The sequence below is a fragment of the Rhipicephalus microplus genome, chromosome X, assembly GCF_043290135.1.
Source record: "Rhipicephalus microplus isolate Deutch F79 chromosome X, USDA_Rmic, whole genome shotgun sequence".
In the NCBI taxonomy this organism is placed as follows: Eukaryota; Metazoa; Arthropoda; class Arachnida; order Ixodida; family Ixodidae; genus Rhipicephalus; species Rhipicephalus microplus.
The window spans coordinates 94,596,345-94,614,973 of NC_134710.1; the positions used below are offsets into that span (position 1 = coordinate 94,596,345).

Sequence of the window (18,629 nt, forward strand, 5' to 3'; positions counted from 1 at the left end):
TTACTCAGACGTGGCCGTGGCTGTACTTTCCATTTGAAGTGAATGTCTCCCTTAATTTGAAACTCAATAGGTAGCATTACAGTGAAAAGAAATTCCCTTGCATGTTTGATGGGTGTTGGTCATGTAAATATTATTTGTTTTTATTTAAAAAGAATACATTGGAACGACTTTGCCTATTATGTAACAGGTAGCATTATTGTCAACAGAAACGTTGCAAAATATCTTGCATTGGAAATTAGCGGCTGCATTCTTTCGCCAATAGAAGCTGAAGTTGGGCTAGTTGGTGGTTCATGCTTGAATGTAAAAACAGCACAAATATACAGACAAAGACAGAAGAAAGAGACAAGGTGCTCAACTCTCAACTAAATGTTATTAGAAGGAACACGCACACATATCAGGCAGAAGACCTAGTCACATGGCACACCATGGCGACAGCGCAGCCGAGCAAACGGTACAATGAAGAATCTAATCACAAAGAATCGCTTACGTAGACGGCTGTGCTGTGACATCCCCAACAGTAGCACGTGACACGTCAAAAATTATTTCGCACGGCATCTGTAGTTTGTGTAATTTGCTGCTTGAATAGATGAATAAAACTGGAGATATAAAATAAGACGCTCAAAAAGAATCTGCGTCTTTTTTTTTTTTTTTTCCTGAATTGCAACGAGACGCTGGGCTAATGTGCCTGTATTTCGCATGTGTTCGTGTCCCCACTGTTAGCGCATCGAGCAGACGCCAGCCCTGGAAGTGACATTAATGGTCTGGCGAGTTCGAGCACTCAATATGCTCATATATTCTACCGCGTCTAATTCCAAACGAGCACACATGAAGGCATCCATCTCGCAGAAACGGGCTGTAGATCGCGAAATAACACTGGTCAACAAAACAATGCCGCTTTTGCGCTCGGGGGTTTGCCTTGCTTGGGCACGTCATGCGCACATTACCTCTTGCTCAAATGTCTGAAAGGGTAGGAAAGAAATTTGGCTTGCGAAAGCTACGCGGGGTGAGCTGCGAGGGTTTCAAGATGGTCTCCTTGTATCATGTTTTTGCGCTGCTTCACAATAATAGTTTTCTCGGCTTGTAATGAACAGATTCTTGGGGCGTAACGCTCTTCTTCGGACACACAACTGCTGCCAGTGTATTACTAGAATTCGTTATGGTTCCTGGTGAGAAGCCCTATAGGTCGCCGTTTGCTTTTGGTTAGGATTTTTATGTCTGTTTCATTGGAACACTGCGAGTGTGCAGCTTTATAGTGCCTTGCTATGTCAAGGAAAACCTTTTTTTAATCTGTCTGTACTTCACTCTTGTTGGGCTTTTGGAGCTGCTCCAAAATGCATGTTGTTTGTCGCAAAAATAGAATACCTGTTCCAATGAGCAGAGTTTACTTTGGCAGCTTTCATTCCTCTGTGTAAGGGAATATTCAGTTTAATTCTGATCTGTTTCTAAATTGCCATCTTTCCTTATGGCATTGCTTCATATTGCATGCCTCACTGTCAAAAGAAGCCATGGTGTGGAAAAACATTTGCGAGATGTGCATTTCATTAAACAAGATGTTTCATGAAGAGTATTTCCTTGAAGCTGCGCAGTGTTGAAGTTTCAATGTTTCCTGAAACAAAATATGTTTGCTTGCATGTGATGTGCAAAGTTAGGTTTTATATCTGGATAAAATTCAGGCTAGTTGGTCTCTTTCCTTATTGTGAACTTGCTTGAATTTTCTTCCACAGAATGAAGAGAATACGGAACTGACAAAACTTTACGACGATCTCCTCAACCAAGTCAAAGCCAAATAAATCGGAAAAGGTGTGCTTTGTTCTGGCCACAGCTGCACTATGATTACTTAGGCAGTAGTTTGTCATGTCATGTTTGAAATGCACTAATTTATGGTTTCACTTGTTCGTTGGCATTGGCTAAATGTCTTAGCTGATTGAGGAATGTCTGTGTCTGATGCATCTTTGTTTGCTTTCATAAGCTGTCCACATCTCACTCCTGTTTGGTGTGAATAGACTCTTATATTTTACATCCTTGGGTAAGGGATGCAGACTGCTGGGTGTACAAAAGAACACAAATATATGTGAAGGTGTGAAAATCCTTTGTTTTGTGCAGACACAAAATATAAAACTCCCTATTGACAACCAGATTTCATTTGGGCATTGCTAGACAATATTGATCACTATACTCTTCTTGGGTACTTACTTAAACAAGGTGTAAGCTTTTGTGCTGCATTACTCATTTGTTTAGATGCCCTTGAACTTTAATCTGTCTGTATTTTGATTGCTTCTTTTTAGTGAACACAGAAGCACTATATTCCTGTCATAGCAAACAATGTATTAGTTTCTTCTACTGTGCATGCATGAAAGAGACACCAAATATTTGCTTTTAGTATTGTCATTCAGGGAACTCTGTATTTCAAGTGCTGAAGTATGCATCTGCATTGGTGAACTTGCTGATGTGAAAGGGACAGGGAAACAGTGCCTCAAGTGATCATTCTTTCTCTACTTTAGTTCAATGGGTCTAAAATACATGCTGTGCATCTCTGCAGCATTTGTAAGATTGAGCTGCCTTGTGATGGATCAGGCTTCTTGGTATATGGGATTAATGCCTCTGGTAAAAAATAAAGCGTTTGGTAGCTGTCCGTCACTGTAACGGACATTCACATGGTCCTGTCACCTGTGCAGTTCAACCGTGATACCGTCTGCACTAAGAGTCATGATGTAAACTCTTTATGCCATTGCATTAAGCATTCTGTTTCCATTACAATTCTTGGTAGATTTTATGTAATTGAGTCAAATGTTGCTTCTTACATTGTATTAGTGCTAATGCCAATTTTAGTTGCTTTTATGTTCATTGACATATGCTGCTGTGCCTGTTCCCATTATACAGTCAAACCTCGATATATCGAACGGCGCGGCGATCGCGAAATAATTCGATATATCCAGAATTCTATATAAAGAAATCACGAAAAAAATGCGTCAGCAGCTTGCTGAAAACAACCAACGAACAGTTCAAGCGTGGTGCAGTAAATACTCACTTGAAGATTCAAACATAGTATTTATTGTGTTGGTTTAAAATATTGAAAAAGAGTAGCCTGCTTTTTGTTGCCCATGGCGTGTTTTACGACTGCGTCCTCCATAAGTGATAGGCCGGTGCCTTCAATCACGCCGCAGTGGCGGCGCACAAGGGCCAAGGCAGCTACGACCTCAGCTGATGTCGGGAGCGGGACACCATCAGTGCTTGCGGGATCCACCTCGGCAGAGTCTTCATTTGGCTGCTCAGCAGTAGCTTCGGCGACCATCTCCACATCCGTGAGCTCCGCCGTTCGGAGTTGGGACAGCGCGCGACAGGCCTAACTCCGAACGCACGAACACTGCGAGCACAACGACCGATGCTTGCCGATGCTACGGGGTAGGAGCTTGCAACAAGTGGTGGTGGTAGTGGTTGTAAAAAAGGCACCTAATTTCTGTCTGCCTTCAGGCGACACAGCGCAGTGCCTTATAGGGGTGGGGGGAAAGAGGGATAAAAAGAATAGAAGGAAATAGATGAAGAAATAGACAGGCAAGCCACGGAAAAAAGATAGGAAAGTGGGGATCCGGTCGAAGCAGTCCAAGGGCGGGGCGCCACAATGCGAGAGCTGCACGGCGTCAGGAGACCGTGGAGGGCGAACCAGTCGGCGGGAGCTACGCTGGCGTCGGAGATCGCGAGGGCACAACCGTCCAGCTTGAAATCATGCGAGCGAATCCTCCCAACAAGTGCGCAGTGTGCCGTTGACACCATAGAAACTGCAACGACTGCAAGCTGCAAGGCTGCGGCACGCGTACGCCGCTACCTTAAAAGTGGCGCTCTCAGCGCCATCAATGTGTGCAGCATTCGTAAACGCTCGCCGCTCTACCGCTACTTTCGAGAGTTGCAGGAAAGCTCGCCGCCTGTCAATGGAGCGCGGGCGGTTTGGGGTGGCTGAGTTCGATATATCCATTATATGTCAAACTTTGTTCGAAATAAAAAATCAATAATGCATGCGATCTGCGTGATATAGGAACCATTCGATATAGGCAATAATTCGATATATCAGTGTTCGATATATTGAGGTTTGACTGTAGAATGCACGTACAGCTAAGTATGTAAGATATGCAGGATGACATGTTGCTGCCTTCACTTCACAGCTTAAACACACGAAAAAGCTTTTGCACTGACCGCCCCATTGGGCATTGGCTGCTACTGCCTGGATGTACTGCAAAAACATAATTTGATAACTTAAATTTCAAGATTTTTAAAGTCTCTTTATGTAGGGACTGCAAGAATGTCAATTAAGCTGTCCAAATTTTCTTGTCACTTTGTAAAGCTTGTATACTTACTTCAGATCTGAAGAATGTACTTGTGTACATATAAAGCTTGGTACTGTGCTTATTGAAAACAACTCAAAATATGTTAAATGTTGATTTAGCCACAAATATATGCAAGTAGAGCACACCTATTTGATGTTCCGTTCACTGCATTGCCCCAGAACACTGCAAAATTTCTCTGCCATAGGGTTAGGTCACGATTTCATTTAGCTTGCAATTCTGAGCCATATCTTTCTCTCAACATGTGTAGCATGTCTGCATGCTTCTCCCAGTTATTAACAAGCTGAAAGTGTTTCTTTTTGTTGATGTAGCATCGTGTGCTAACGTCATACATGATGCAGCAGAATGCCAATGCTTTTCTAGTTTTGCTTTTAAGTTAAAAATTGTAGACACTACAGTCGCACTTGTTCTCTGCAGAAATTTTATGCAACGTGCAGGAGTGCTACAGCTGTGCTAATTGCGCTAATTTGGCCTTGCCACAGTGGTCTAGTGGCTAAGGTACTCGACTGCAGACCCGCAGGTCGCGGGATCAAATTCCGGTTGTGGCGGCTGCATTTCCGATGGAGGCAGAAATGTTGTAGTCCCATGTACTCGGATTTGGGTGTACGTTAAAGAACCCCAGGTGGTCAAAATTTCCGGAGCCCTCCACTACGGCGTCTCTCATAATCATATGGTGGTTTTGGGACGTTAAACCCCACAAATCAATCAATGAATTGCGCCAATTCGATACAATGCCCTTTCGTTTCGCGCAGCTGTGCCAAAACCGCAAAATTTGCTGAAATTGCACCACGCTGTGCCAAAATGTCTGACCAGCTTCAAAATTATTTCATGTGCATTAGCTTTAGAATGCTATGGAAGCCACATTTGCCACCTGCACTTGGCGTCATCAATCAAACCAAGTGGCATCCCCTAACTTTAAAATGCAGTGTTAGTTTTTTACTCGTTGGGCGAGGAGACCTGCGAATTGGGATCAACCAAACAAAGTATAAGATGAAGTGACAATGCCATGCGCCCATCGGTCCACAGACCATAGTGGATACTTATAGGAGAGTCGATGAAAGATCAAGCAAAAAAAAAAAAAAACCCCACCTTCCTGAAGGGAATCGCGAGGAAATGCAAATGCATTCCATAGCATCCATAACGGCGTTTCGCACGTGAAAACCCAGCGTTAGTAGAATGTGTTTTTTTTTTTACACCGTGCAGCCAATAGCACTGTTCGCTGCACGTGATGTTTTTCTGTTAAAAATGCGGAGTGCATTTTCAGCTCTAGTAGCTAGCGTGCATGGTCAAAATATACAATAAACAAACAGCGTTCTCTGCTCGGCATTGGCGTTTTATAGCGGCATCTTGCGCACACATTTCCGAATGTTCTTGAGGCGCCTAGCCAGCGAATGGTTGAGAGCGAGGCGCGAGTGGACTGGAAAGTGGGGCGGAGAGAGGACAGAGTGCAAATGGTGAGAGGAGCGGCGAAGCACTGTACCTACCCTCTCCTACACTTTCGCACTACATGCTCCAGTTGCTAAGGGGGAGGATAAGCCAGCGCATCTTCAGCTGTTGCTATGGGAGAGCTAACACCTACACTAGCTGAAAGATAACACCAACCGGCGCGCGGATAATGCCGTATGCCTGACCTAGCCCGACTAAGAAATGCATTCATATTTAAAAGTGTTGCTGCAGCCACCAACGATTTGCGGGAAATATGAATTTCCCAGTCTGCAAACGCGGGTGTGGCTTGTCAAAAACGTTAGCCGTGTTTATGGTCGCGAACAAGGTCGATGTTTGTGAATGTCGTAATTGCCATCCACCATATTTGTTGCCATAGTAATGACACAATTTTTCTGGCTTAATGTTGCATCCTCCAGGCGATGGATATCCGTCGCGGAGCCAACGGGTGCACATCGTTGTTACTTTATCTGGTCGAACTCTCCTTGCAAGCAAGCCGAGAAGTTGGGCCCTAAACCTAACCCCACCGTCAGGGGAAAAAAGTGGGGGTCGAGGTGGGGAGGGGGTGTAGCCGTTCAAACATTTTTTTTGCCTCGTTCTAACCCGCACAGAAGGCTGCTTAAGCCACCTTGGTCGCAGTACAGTGGTATCTTGCGGAAAAGTGTCATTGAATTTGGAAGAGGCTAGTCACGAAACTCGGCACATTTTGTTAAATTACTCATGCGTGTATGTGCTGCGTTATTGTAACTACTACTGTGATCGCTGGCGTCTAAAAGAGTTGCTGGCAATCATTTGGAGCAGCAAATGAAACTTCTGCTGTCCCCCCCCCCCCCCCCCCCCCATAAAAAAAACAGTGCAACCAGCACCAGTTTTTCTTTCGCCATCCCTATGCAGTTTTACAAATATGCCAAATTTCAAGGTCACCAGCTCGGCAGAGCCACATTTATATTTAAAGAGTCTGTCAAAGGATTTCGCCAGCACGGTAAATGCTAAGGGGGACTTGGTTGTTTGTTCAGTGGGTAATTCAGAATACTTCTACTGAAGTGTTCACTATGCACGATTTAGGTGGGTTGAATGTTTTGTACATGTTTCTTTATATGCAATCCTTCTTTTTCGTACAGCCCCAAATTGGGTCTTTCATAAGCAAAATTTTTCCCGTAACCTGCTCTAAATTTGGATTTTAGTGCTCCAAAAGTAGTATTTTGCTGCTCCAAAACTTGCTCCAAATTCTGTTTTTGCTGTTGCACCCCTGAACATGCCCATAATTGGTAATGTCTCTTCAGTAGTATTTAGTTATGGTTAACTTGAGCACAATCTGGTATTCAAAAATACTCCTATCGACTATGAAAAATGTTGTCATGTTACGGTAACACTGTCAGTCGCAAGCCACAGTACTACAGCACAGTCAACTTCAATTTCCCACTAGAAACCTTTTTGGGTATATTCCACTATACACTGATAATGTCAGTGAAGCCATGCAACACAACCCAATGGTGCTGCATTGGGTGGAAGGGGCTGTTGTCCACCATGAAATTCCACTATACACTGATAATGTCAGTGCAGCCATGCAACACAACCCAATGGTGCTGCATTGGGTGGAACGTGCTGTTGTCCACCAGGAATTCGATAATATGGGTCTGTGTATGCCCATGTAGAGCCAACACGCTGCCGTCAATACCCCCTTGTTCCAGAAACCCATCCGAACGGCCTACAGCAGATGACTAGCCGATCTGCTTTCGGTGTGGTCGTGCAGGCCACATTCTTTGTTACTGTCGCAGCGAGTGGCCCTTCTATGCCTTTTAGCCCGTATACCACTTACGAACCCTTCCACCCAATGCAGCACCGTTATCGATCCCACACACAGTCATCAGCGTTTACCGCTCGTGAGGACTACGGCCTCACATTCTCGTCGCCACCAACTCCAAGCCGTCCGTCTCGTTCTGCCACACGTGGCCGCTCGCTCTCAACGTCCTTTACCCACCGCAGTTCCCTGGAAAACTAGGATGCGCAGCTTCTGGAGGTGAAGCTGCATGGTCGATCTTACCTGAAAAGCCCCGCTGTGGTGGTCTAGTGGCTAAGGTACTCGGCTGCTGACCCACAAGTCATGGGATCGAATCCCGGCTGGGGGGGTTGCAATTTCGATGGAGACATAAGGGCTGTAGGCCTGTGTGCTCAGATTTGGGTGCACATTAAAGAGCTCCAGGTGGTTGAAATTTCTGGAGCCCTTTACTACGGCATCTCACAATCATATGGTGATTTCGAAACATTAAACCCCACATATCAATCTATCAATCGATCTTGCCTGAAAATCCTGTTTTGTCCTTGCGTCTACACCGGAACACCCATGAAATCCAAGTTGATGGCACTCCTGTCCAAGGTTTAATCCACACAGGTGCTCACATTTCTGTTATGAGCGCAGATTTTCGTAGCCACGTGAAGAAGATTCTTATGCCCCCCTTTACCAGTGCGGTACAAGTTGCCGATGGAAGCAGTGTCTGTTATAGTGTCTGTTATAGGGATGTGTACTGTACATTGCAGCTCATCAGGTGGTCGTCCTGTTTAATATTCTTGCCATGTGCCCTCACGACCTCATCTTTTGACTCGATTTTCTCGCTGCCGATTCTGTGCTCATTGTCTGCTCTGCCAGTGTGTTCCGCCTTGAACTGCCTCAACACAGTGACCCCCCATGCAAACTTTCTTGCCAAATAAATTATTGCAACTTTATTCATCTAGCCCCGAAAACTATTACGTGCGTCGACGTGCTATGTTGCCCAGCTGTGCCAGATGGTAAATACTACGGTGTGCCCCTTCCTTATTTGCTGCTCACGCATTGTGTTGCTGTCCCCTATACGGTTCTCAGCATCACATGTAATAAAACCTGGCTACCCGTTGTAAATTTCGGCTTCTCAAGTAGAGTGCTCCCACAAGGCATATTCGTTGCCAAACTTTGTTCGCTGCTAGATTCACAGGTCGAAGCTTTTGCTCTGAATGCCAGTGTTGTTGCACACCACGCACCACCGAAAACAAATTGTGGCAGCTGTCAAATTTTAAACATGATCGCTGCTGACCTTCCGCTTGAACATGTTAAAGCCCTCCAGAGTCTTCTCGGGTTCTACCAAGATATTTTTGATTTTGGTGATAGTTTTAGGCCAGACGGCTGTTGTCTACCATCGCATACGCCCCGCTGCTGTGGTCTAGTGGCTGAGGTACTTGGCTGCTGACCCGCAGGTCGTGGGATCGAATCCTGGCTGCGGCGGCTGCATTTTCGATGGTGGCGAAAATGCTGTAGGCCCGTGTGCTCGGATTTCAGTGCACGTTAAAGAACCCCAGGTGGTCGAAATTTTCGGAGCCCTCCCTTACGATGTCTCTCATAATCATACTGTGGTTTTGGGAGTTAAACCCCACAATATCAATCAATAATCATTCAGCATCGCATACACACTGGCAATGCCAACCCTGTTCTCCGTCTCCCCTACAGACTGCCTTTGTCAGAGAGAGGCGTCATTCAGCAGAAAGTACAGAAGATGCTCACAAAGGACATTATATAGCAGTCTTAGTTCCTGCGCGTCTCTGATAGTGTTAGTTAAAAAGGACGGATCATGGGGTTTTTGTGTGGACTATTTGCACATTAACATCACAAAAAGACTCCTACCTTCTACCGCGAATTGATGATGCCCTTGATTGTCTGCATGGTGCCGCAAACGTCTCTTTCATCGACCTTCGTTCCAGATATTGGCAGATTGCTGTGGACCCTATGGACTAAAAGAAGACTGTCTTTGTAGTGCCTAATGGCCTCTACCAGTTCAAGGTCATGCCTTTCGGCCTCTGTAACGCCTCAGCCACATTCGAACGAATGATGGACTCCTTGCTTCACAGATTTAAGTGGTCCACGTGTCTATGTTACTGAGATGACATCATTGTATTTTCGGCCATGTTTGACACTCTCCTTGATAGACTGACTGCTATTCTTGAAGTGTTTCATTTTGACGGATTTCAGCTGAATTTGTCCAAATGCTGGTTTTGGCGCCGCCACATTACGATCTTTGGGCGTATTCTGGCATACAGCCTGACCCTGGAAAAGTTTAAGTCGGGAAGGACTTCCCTGCACCGACAAACACCAAGGACGTTCGCACCTTTGTGGGGCTCTGCTCTCACTTTCAGCGGTTTGTCAAAGGCTGCCGAAATAGCCAGACCTCTCACTGCCCTGCTCAATCAAGACACCCCCTTCAACTGTAGTCCTTCCCAAGCAGCAGCCTTCTCCAAGCTTGTCACACTGCTCACTTCTTCTCTTGTTCTAACTCACTTCGACGCTTCAGCAACAACGGAAGTATGCACTAACGCCTGTGGTCACGGAATCTGCGCTGTGCTGGCCCAGCGACAATGTGGGCAAAATCGCATGATCACTTATGCCTGCCGATTCCTGTCCTCCTCTGAGCACAATTATTCCATCACAAAGCGCGAATGCCTCGCGCTGGTGTGGGCAGTTGCGAAATTTCGCTATTAGTTATACGGCCGACCTTTTACAGTGCTCACGGACCATCATGCCCTTTGTTGGCTCACCTCTGAAAGATTCCACAAGTTGTCTCGCTCGCTGGGCGCTTCGCCCTATACCCTACACAGTAGTGTACAAGAGCGGCAAACTACACCAGGACGCGGATTGCTTGTGCTGCTATTCTGGGACTGAGGGGGACTCTACAAGCAGAGACTCCATCAAGGGCATATTTTCATGTTCCAGCTACTTCACCTTGGTGACGAGCAGTGTCGGAATCCGCACCTAAGCCAAGTAATACAACGGATGCGATCCTACCCGCACGACCCCTTTGTACGTATGTTTGCTTTCAGGGATATATATATTATATTGGCATAATTTTCCACCCACCGGTCCCGATCTACTGTTGGTTGTAACAAAGCATCTGCGCTCCACTGTCCTGCACGAGCTTCATGACTCACCGACGGTTGGTCACCTTGGGATTTTTGCACGTATAACTGTATGTGCTGCCGCTTCTACTGGCTTGGCCTTGAATGCTTTCTGCGGCGTCTCATCAACTCCTGCGAAGCTTGTCAAAGCCGCAAGAAACAGTCGGGACGTCCTGCCAGCTATCTTCAGCCTATCGACATCCCATCGGAGCCTTTCTTTAGAGTATGTTTGAATCTTCTCGGTCCCTTTCCAACATCCACTTCGGGCAACAAGTGGGTAGCTGTTGCCACAGATTATGCAACCCGCTACACAATCACCTGAGCCCTGCCAACCAGTTGCGCTACAGCAGTCGCTGACTTCTTGCTTTGCGCCTTTATTCTAGTGCACGGTGCCCACGCCAACTGGTGACAGTCTGAGGCCGTACCTTCCTTGCTCAAGTTATTGACGATATCCTGAATTCCTGTTCCCCCCAGTATGAGGTCACAGCCTCGTACCACTCCCAGACAAACGAGCTGACAGAGCGCTTAAACTGTACCCTTACAGACATCCCTTTCATATACGTGTCGACAGATCACCATGACTGGGACATTGCACTACCATACGTCACGTTTGTGTACAACTATTTCCACCACAGCACTGCTGGGTATTCTCCGTTTTACCTTTTTAGATGCGAACCAACGTTGCCACTTGATACATTCCTTCGGGCTTCGGCAGTCTACCGCCGAATACGCTCGCAATGCTATTGCTCGCGCTGACCACGCCCATCAGCTTGACCGCAAGATGTTGACTGCTTCTCAACAAATGCAGAAGCACTCTTACTATGAGTGTCATTGCAGAGAACGATTCCCAGTGGGTTCTATCGTTCTTTTCTGGTCTCCAACGCAACATGTCGGCCTTTCAGAGAAGCTTTCTCGTTTCACGGGCCCATACCACATACTTCGATAAGTAACAGACATTACTTATGAAATTGTCCCCGATCACCCCACAACCTTGTCGCCTGTGTTATCTCGTCACTTGATTCACTTATCAATGCTCAAGCTCTACCACCCACCTTTTCTACTGTGGCCACGTAGACGTTCCGGGAGTTGTTACGTGGCTTCACTGACATTATCGGTATATAGTGGAACATACCCAAGTGTCTAGTGGGAAGTTGAAGAAGTTGACTCTGCTGTACTGTGGCTTTCGACTGGCAGTGTTATCGTCACGTAACAATACGTTGAACCACATCATATGTCTGATCAGAACTTGAGTCCTCTGGGAAGGGAGTCGCATGGAGGAAATGGTTGCAGTTGAAATCCAAATGCAATTCTCGTGCATAGGCCACTGTGCAGTAGTGGTTTTCATTGCCATCAGCTGCAAAGTTTGCCCAAGCGTAAAGTAGATTGTTCATAGTTTCCTCACAATTGACTGTGCCACATCAGCACTTATATTGGGCCTTGTTCCAGCCGCTTGAAACTAGCGCTGATGAATGCACTACATGACGATGGGAAGTGCAGCCAGGGACAGCTGAGGGTTAAGTGGGATGATATAATTAAGTTTGCTTGAATAATTGGCAATTATATTGAAAACTTGATGTTCGGACATTGACTTCCTTAACAATGTTCATAGTATAATAAAAAGCCATGCCACATTGATTATTTGGGTGTTTCATTCTGCTTTGATCATATAGAGTGCCTATAAATTTTCACGTGAAACAGGCATGCTGTAAACCATTTTTTTTATATTCAGCTTTAGCTTAACCCTTGTTTTACTGTCTGTCCACTACTTGGCTTTAGCATCATGCGATGAAATACAGCAGAAGCTCTTGGCTTCATGGGTGCTGAGAACATTAATGAGAAGATTCACCTCAGTTTCAGATTTCTTCACATCGATGGTAGTTGTAGCTATCTTGCATTCATCCAATTTCATTGCGATTTATCCTGTCAGAAGCCCTCAAGTGTGCTTTGCTCGACTATGGTATGGTCTAAAGTTGTTTCTTTGACGTCTTCCTTGTTTGTTCACCTTCAGCTGCTTATTTAATATCCTTTTAGATTGTTCAGTTTTGTTTCTATTTTTTTTGTTTCTTAACAGGTGTACTCTTTATCCACATTTCTTTAGCTGAACGTCTTTGTAGGGTGTTTGTACATTGAACATGTAAAGCACATGAAGGTGAAGCCATCTGCATTTCACTTGAATGTATGTTATGGTAAAATGCTGATGTGAACTTGCGCTGTCCTATTGTAATATTTTCTTGGTAGCACTGCATAGTGGTTACCATATTGCTCAAATATGTGACATCGGCCAGGCACTGTACTGTGGGCTAATTGATACTGCTTGTGGACTATAGTGCCGAGATGCCAAGATGCATTAGGGAACTTGTGACACAAGTCTGTATGTTTTGGTAGCCATAAAAAAACTTTATTTGTTCTTTTTGACATGCGAAACTTCTTGCGTGGTGATGAGGGTACTTTGCAGCATTTCTGTGGCTTGCGCTGGGAATTGAAATGCTCGCCTTTTGATGCCACCGTTGTAAATAGTTAACTTTTACTGCTGTAAATGCATGCTGAAATATAACTAGTGCACACTTGTAATGCCCCAAAGGGTGCAAGAGCCATCTCATGTAAGGTTGCTGCAACATGTAGAAGTGAATAAATGATGCAGTCTTTATGAGTAATTACTATTTTTTTTTTTTTTCAATTTGCTGAATGTCTAAAAACAGGCTCTCTCCTACTGCTGACTACCTGCCTGTCACTACTTGACAACGGTAGTAGAAGCTACGAAGCGCTCACAGTGACCTTGAGCGCGTTTTCTTTGAACGTATTCGCACAGTGCCGGTACGATGGCGCACCACGGCATGCCCCGTAAAGGTAATGTGTTACACAACGGCTGCAAGTTGGGCCTCATGGTTTGTCGTTGGAATGCGCTAAATTGCGCGACTGCGACATGTACAGAACAAAGACGCGATCGTGTGTTCCTTTTGTCCGAGTACAAGCCATGCAACTTAGTGCATTTTAAGGGTAATGTTTGCTAGAAACGTCTGCAACTTTTATTAGGATGCGTAAACTGATAAGCGAACGATTATTCGGATTTTCTGCTTTACTTTCAGGTCCCTCGTTGCGCCGCAGTGGCCTGTCGGGCGCGTGCCTCGGTTAGTGCGTTCTGTCATCACTCTATTCGCAAAAGGGGTAGTCAAAATCGTACATTACTTTTCGCCTTCGCAGGGCTCGATATTTCGGATGATATCGCGGTCACTTCGGAGTCCGAGAAATCGGACGTTTACTGTACTTGGAAAGGCGATAGAAAGTTGTGCTTGGTCGGGTGGACATAGTGGTGGGCGTTCACGAGTAAGTGCTTGGACGAGTTGGTTTTAGGTCGTGATGGCGTATAGCACGGAGCTCGAACACTGGAAAGGAATAGTGGAAAAAAGCGTCTCGTGGTCGGTGAGAGAGTACTGTTTTCTCCTCTTCTTTACCGTCTTTTTGTTTCTTTGCTAAAACATGAAAATTGGCCCACCAGTCAGTTCTCCCAACTGATCTTTATTCTGCGCTCACCCCCGCCCCCTTACTCACTTAGGAAGAGGTAGGGCGGTTAGCACATCGACTTAAAGAAATACAAAAAGCAAAGGGCAATTTATGTTGGAGTGAAAGCTCAATGTATGACGTCTAAAGCGGCAATATTACCGACAGCAGTGCCTTACCAAAAAAAAAAAAAAAATGCTAGTGGCTAAGGTACTCTGCTGCTGACCCGCAGGTCGCGGGATCGAATCCCGGCTGCGGCGGCTGCATTTCTGATGGAGGCGAAAATGCTGTAGGCCCGTGTGCTCAAATTTCGGGGCACGTTAAGAAGCCTAGGAGGGCAAGATTTCCGGAGCCCTCCACTACGGCGTCTCTCAATCATATGGTGGTTTTCGGACGTTAAACGCAACATATCAATCAAATCTGAATAAAACCAACACCTAAAACTGTGATAAATGGTATTCATGAGAATGGAATATTACAAAAATGTAGTGTCTGTTTGTCGTCGTTTTGTTCTCGCGCTTTAACTATTGTCATGTCATACCAACTAGCCCAAACTGCCACACTTCTAAGTGGGTAACAGGTTGAGAACTGATGAAAGCGGCATATATGTGATATGGAATTGATATGGAGTGATCCCGTTGCTTAACTTGCGCCCAGGAGTGTCGGCGTTCATGCGCTTTCAGCGTTAAATTTGTACACGAGGAATTATTCGCGTGCTTCCCGTTGGTTGCGCTCGCTCCCGCTAGAACGCGCTGCCAGCAGCGCCGGAGCATGCAGGCCACGCGTCGCCGTGTTCCCTTTCATAAAACAATTGACACTGTACAAGTGCGCAATCCCGAAAACTTTCACTGCGACACGACGCTTGGTAGGCGGGAAAACGTGCGAAAAGAAAGTCTGGGTGAAGAAGACGCCACTTTGAAATTCCCGCACCAAACACCGTGACGCCATGGGAGTTGGGTCTTACGTAGATTATAATGTATTAAAATGAAGTTCATTGTCACCTGTAGGTGCCATAGATCTAGCATACGAAGTTTAAGAAAAATTTAATTGGGGTCAATGTCGTGAAAAAAAAAAAAACATTTCGAAATTTCTGACCACGCGCGCAGATTTCGGCGCAAAACTTAAAAATTAAATTTCAGCGTCTATTTTCTCCGCTTATAGTGAACTTGTGATAGTGAAACATATGGAATTAGAGTTCTTGGAGTGCAGTTCGTCAATCTTAAACAACTCATTATGTCTATTTAGTGTCCCTTTAAGCTGCGATGCACTGCCGGTTAATGATAGGTGTAAACTTGAAGGACTAGAAGAGGGCACAGTGGGTTAGGCAACAAGGGGGTGTTAAGGACACCTTAGTCGAAATCGAGAAGGAATGGACATGGGCAGGGCACGTAACGCGAAAGCACGATAACGGCTCTGCAGGGGGCGTAGTCAGACTGATGATGATCTTGGTGGCCGCGGTAGCGTGGCTGTGCATTGCACTTGAGGGCCAGTGTCGGGTGCGGCGTAGCGCGACGCAGTGTTATAGGCAACTCGTGCTATAGGTTAAATAATGACTTGGATAACGTTTGAGCTTCGCTTTCAAGAGTAAAACGTAATAGCGTAATCGGACTTTTTTTCCGGCATCGCCTTCTCTAGCCTGGCTTTGCTTCTCGAAGGACACATAAGCCGTGCCCCTAGGAAGGGAATGATTGTGCACCTGTAAATGAGCCCTTTCAAACTATCCAAAAACGTGTACGGCAAGCATAGAAGTATCAGCCGGGGAGGGGGGGGGGGCTGGGAAGGCTGAGCCCCCCCCCCCCCCGCTTTCGACAGTGTTCACTGGGCTACACGCTAGAAAACATAGTAAGCTAGGCAAAGTTTTGCTTCATTAAACTATTAATATCTGAGGCTTTACGTCCCTAAATCATCATATCATTATGAGAGACCCCCTAGTGGAGGGCTCCGGAACTTCTGACCACGAACTTCTGACTGGGCCTCCATCGAAATGTGACCGCCACGACGGGTATCGAACCCGCGGCCATCGACTCAGAGGCCCGAGCACCCTGTAGCCGCTGCTCCACCGAGGCGGACTTCTTCACCACAGCATTCACTGGATTATATGGCTATCAGGCGATGGGAATGTTACACGAGGCAATGCTACAATGCCATGACGTTTTTCAAACATTTCTGCCGGGACGATTTTCTTTGTAGACTATTAGCTGTGCGGGGCCGCATAAGCGACGCTTTCGCGTCTTGTGCCCTAGCATTATAGAGTGGGCTAGCGCTAAACAAGAGATACCATTGCAACACTCGTTCAAGGTTTTCATCCACTTTCTGGTCACTTGCGTTGTAATTGCTTATAATAACATACATTTTACTTTCCCTCGCAATATTGTCTGTTCAAATAACTATTTTGTGTATAACAAAGAAAACGAGCCCTTACATTTACACTTATATATATATATATATATATATATATATATATATATATATATATATATATATATATATATATATATATATATATATATATATATATATATATATATATATATATATATATATATACTCTCGAAAAAGTTGATATGCCACTAACGGCAAAAGTACAGTTGCGTAGGCCCACTACGACATAACTTCTTCCTGCATGTTAGCGACATCATATGGTGGTTTTGGGACGTTAAACCCCACAAATCAATCAATGCATGTTAGCGATGTACCCACTACAGGTTCGCAAGCCAACACTCGCACCTGCGCAGCTGCATACGTTGGGGAGGCTTTTGTTGAGAATCATAATCGTTTATGAACGTGTGCATTGTGTGCTTGAGCGTGTGCGAGAGTGGGAATGAGCGGTAGCACATCCGCTTAAGGAGAAGAAGGCCTTGGTTTGTTTCTTGCCTGAAACAAAGATTTTTTTTATTTCTTCGTTTGGATATATCTCTAATTCTCGCTTACAAACAACGAGGATTTCTGCGAAACGAGATTGTTAACGCTATCGCGTTAAACGGGCGTTTGAGAATTAACGCTGGGGTGATGGTAAGCGTTGCCCGCATTGAACCTCCAAGATGCTCGAGAACCGACAGGAAACTTTGTTGAAGACGAATTCACTTTTATATCGTGCGCATACAAGTTTATACCGTTTCAGCTCGGAAGGAGGTCCCACAGCGAAATGACTGTGGTGAGAAATGCTATGGTTAAGAAAGAGCAATACTATCATGAACAGTTGAAATATCGTATGAGTAGCACATTATTATTTAAACAGTAAAAATAAGAACAGTATGCGTATCTATAATACTAACAATACCATTATCGGGCAGAAAATAATTTGTAATTTTGCATAAGATGAGAAAGCTAAGGTTTTTTCAAAGTATGCTGTTAGCTAAAAATGAAAGCATAAAGTTGATATTCAAATGATACAGAAACGGCACATGTCTAAAATACATTAAAATGAAACAATAAATAGGTTTAGGTAGATAAATTGTGGCCTCAGGATTCTGATGTTAAATTCACCACCATAGGTCTGTAGGATGCTGTATCGACGGAAGGACGGATCTCAAACGAACGTTGAACTGTTCAATCAAACGTAGCAGCAGCGTCAAACGAGCTTTCTGGCGCTACGATAGTCTGTGGTAGCGGAGCGAAAATAATCGTCTACCAAGCTTGGCAGCTTGGTTTTGTAGGCACCGCCAGTGACGTATTCCGCCTGTGACGCTGCGGTGGCGCTGTAGCTTATCGGAAACGCAGTGTAGCGTAGCGCTGTCACGCCGGGCTAGATAATGACGAGGTGGAAGCTGCGCCGATTTATGCGCAGTGTGTGTCGCCACAGGTATATTACTAGAGTTGAAAGCCAAGGAGGCAGTTTAATTTTTAGAAATCCGAGCAGAAAAATCGGCGCGTGACGTTGTGGATTTCTAAGCATATTACTCTTATTTTAGCGACATTGGCTCAGCGAAATTTTCTGCTTGGTCTATACAGGCCCCCTCAGGGGACAATGCACTTGATTTTTTTTTCTGCTTGGATACTCGTGAGACCCAGTAGATTCTGTCAAAATTTATAACGTCAGGTGGGATGGGTGTTTGGTGCGGGAAGTGGAAGGTGGCGCCTCTACCACATTTTTTTTTGTGCGTGTTTTCTTGCTTACCAAGAGTTCTCTCGGGGCAAGTGGGGTAATTTTGTTAGAGTTATGAGAAAAATCGTTTTTTTAATACTACGAGACGATCAGCTCTACAGTTATATTAAAAGAAAACCTAATATTCAGCGTTATTAGATGTCCACTTGAAAAGCAGGGTTGCGAGGCACAAATATATCTTACCGATCTTTTCTAGTTAAACGTCCCAGCCCGAAATTTGACCACCAGTGATTCTGCTGAAAAAATTGAGCTGAAAGGTAACTATGTGAGAGTGATTTTCGTGAAGTATTTTAGTTCAGAAAATTGTGTGGTCACGTGACTACCCTTTA

The 18,629-nt window shown here is 45.1% G+C and overlaps 1 protein-coding gene across 2 annotated transcripts in view; it reads left to right on the forward strand.

Annotated features, from left to right (window-relative positions):
- LOC119176239 (uncharacterized) overlaps positions 1 to 13,351 on the forward strand; it is a 160,094-nt gene extending 146,743 nt beyond the window's left edge. For both annotated transcript variants that reach the window (XM_075877287.1, XM_037427422.2), the window contains one exon: positions 1,725 to 13,351. In XM_075877287.1, coding sequence (XP_075733402.1) covers positions 1,725 to 1,790 — 66 coding nt within the window. In that variant the 3' untranslated portion in view covers positions 1,791 to 13,351. The remainder of the gene's footprint in view (positions 1 to 1,724) is intronic.
- The last annotated feature ends 5,278 nt before the right edge of the window (positions 13,352 to 18,629 follow it).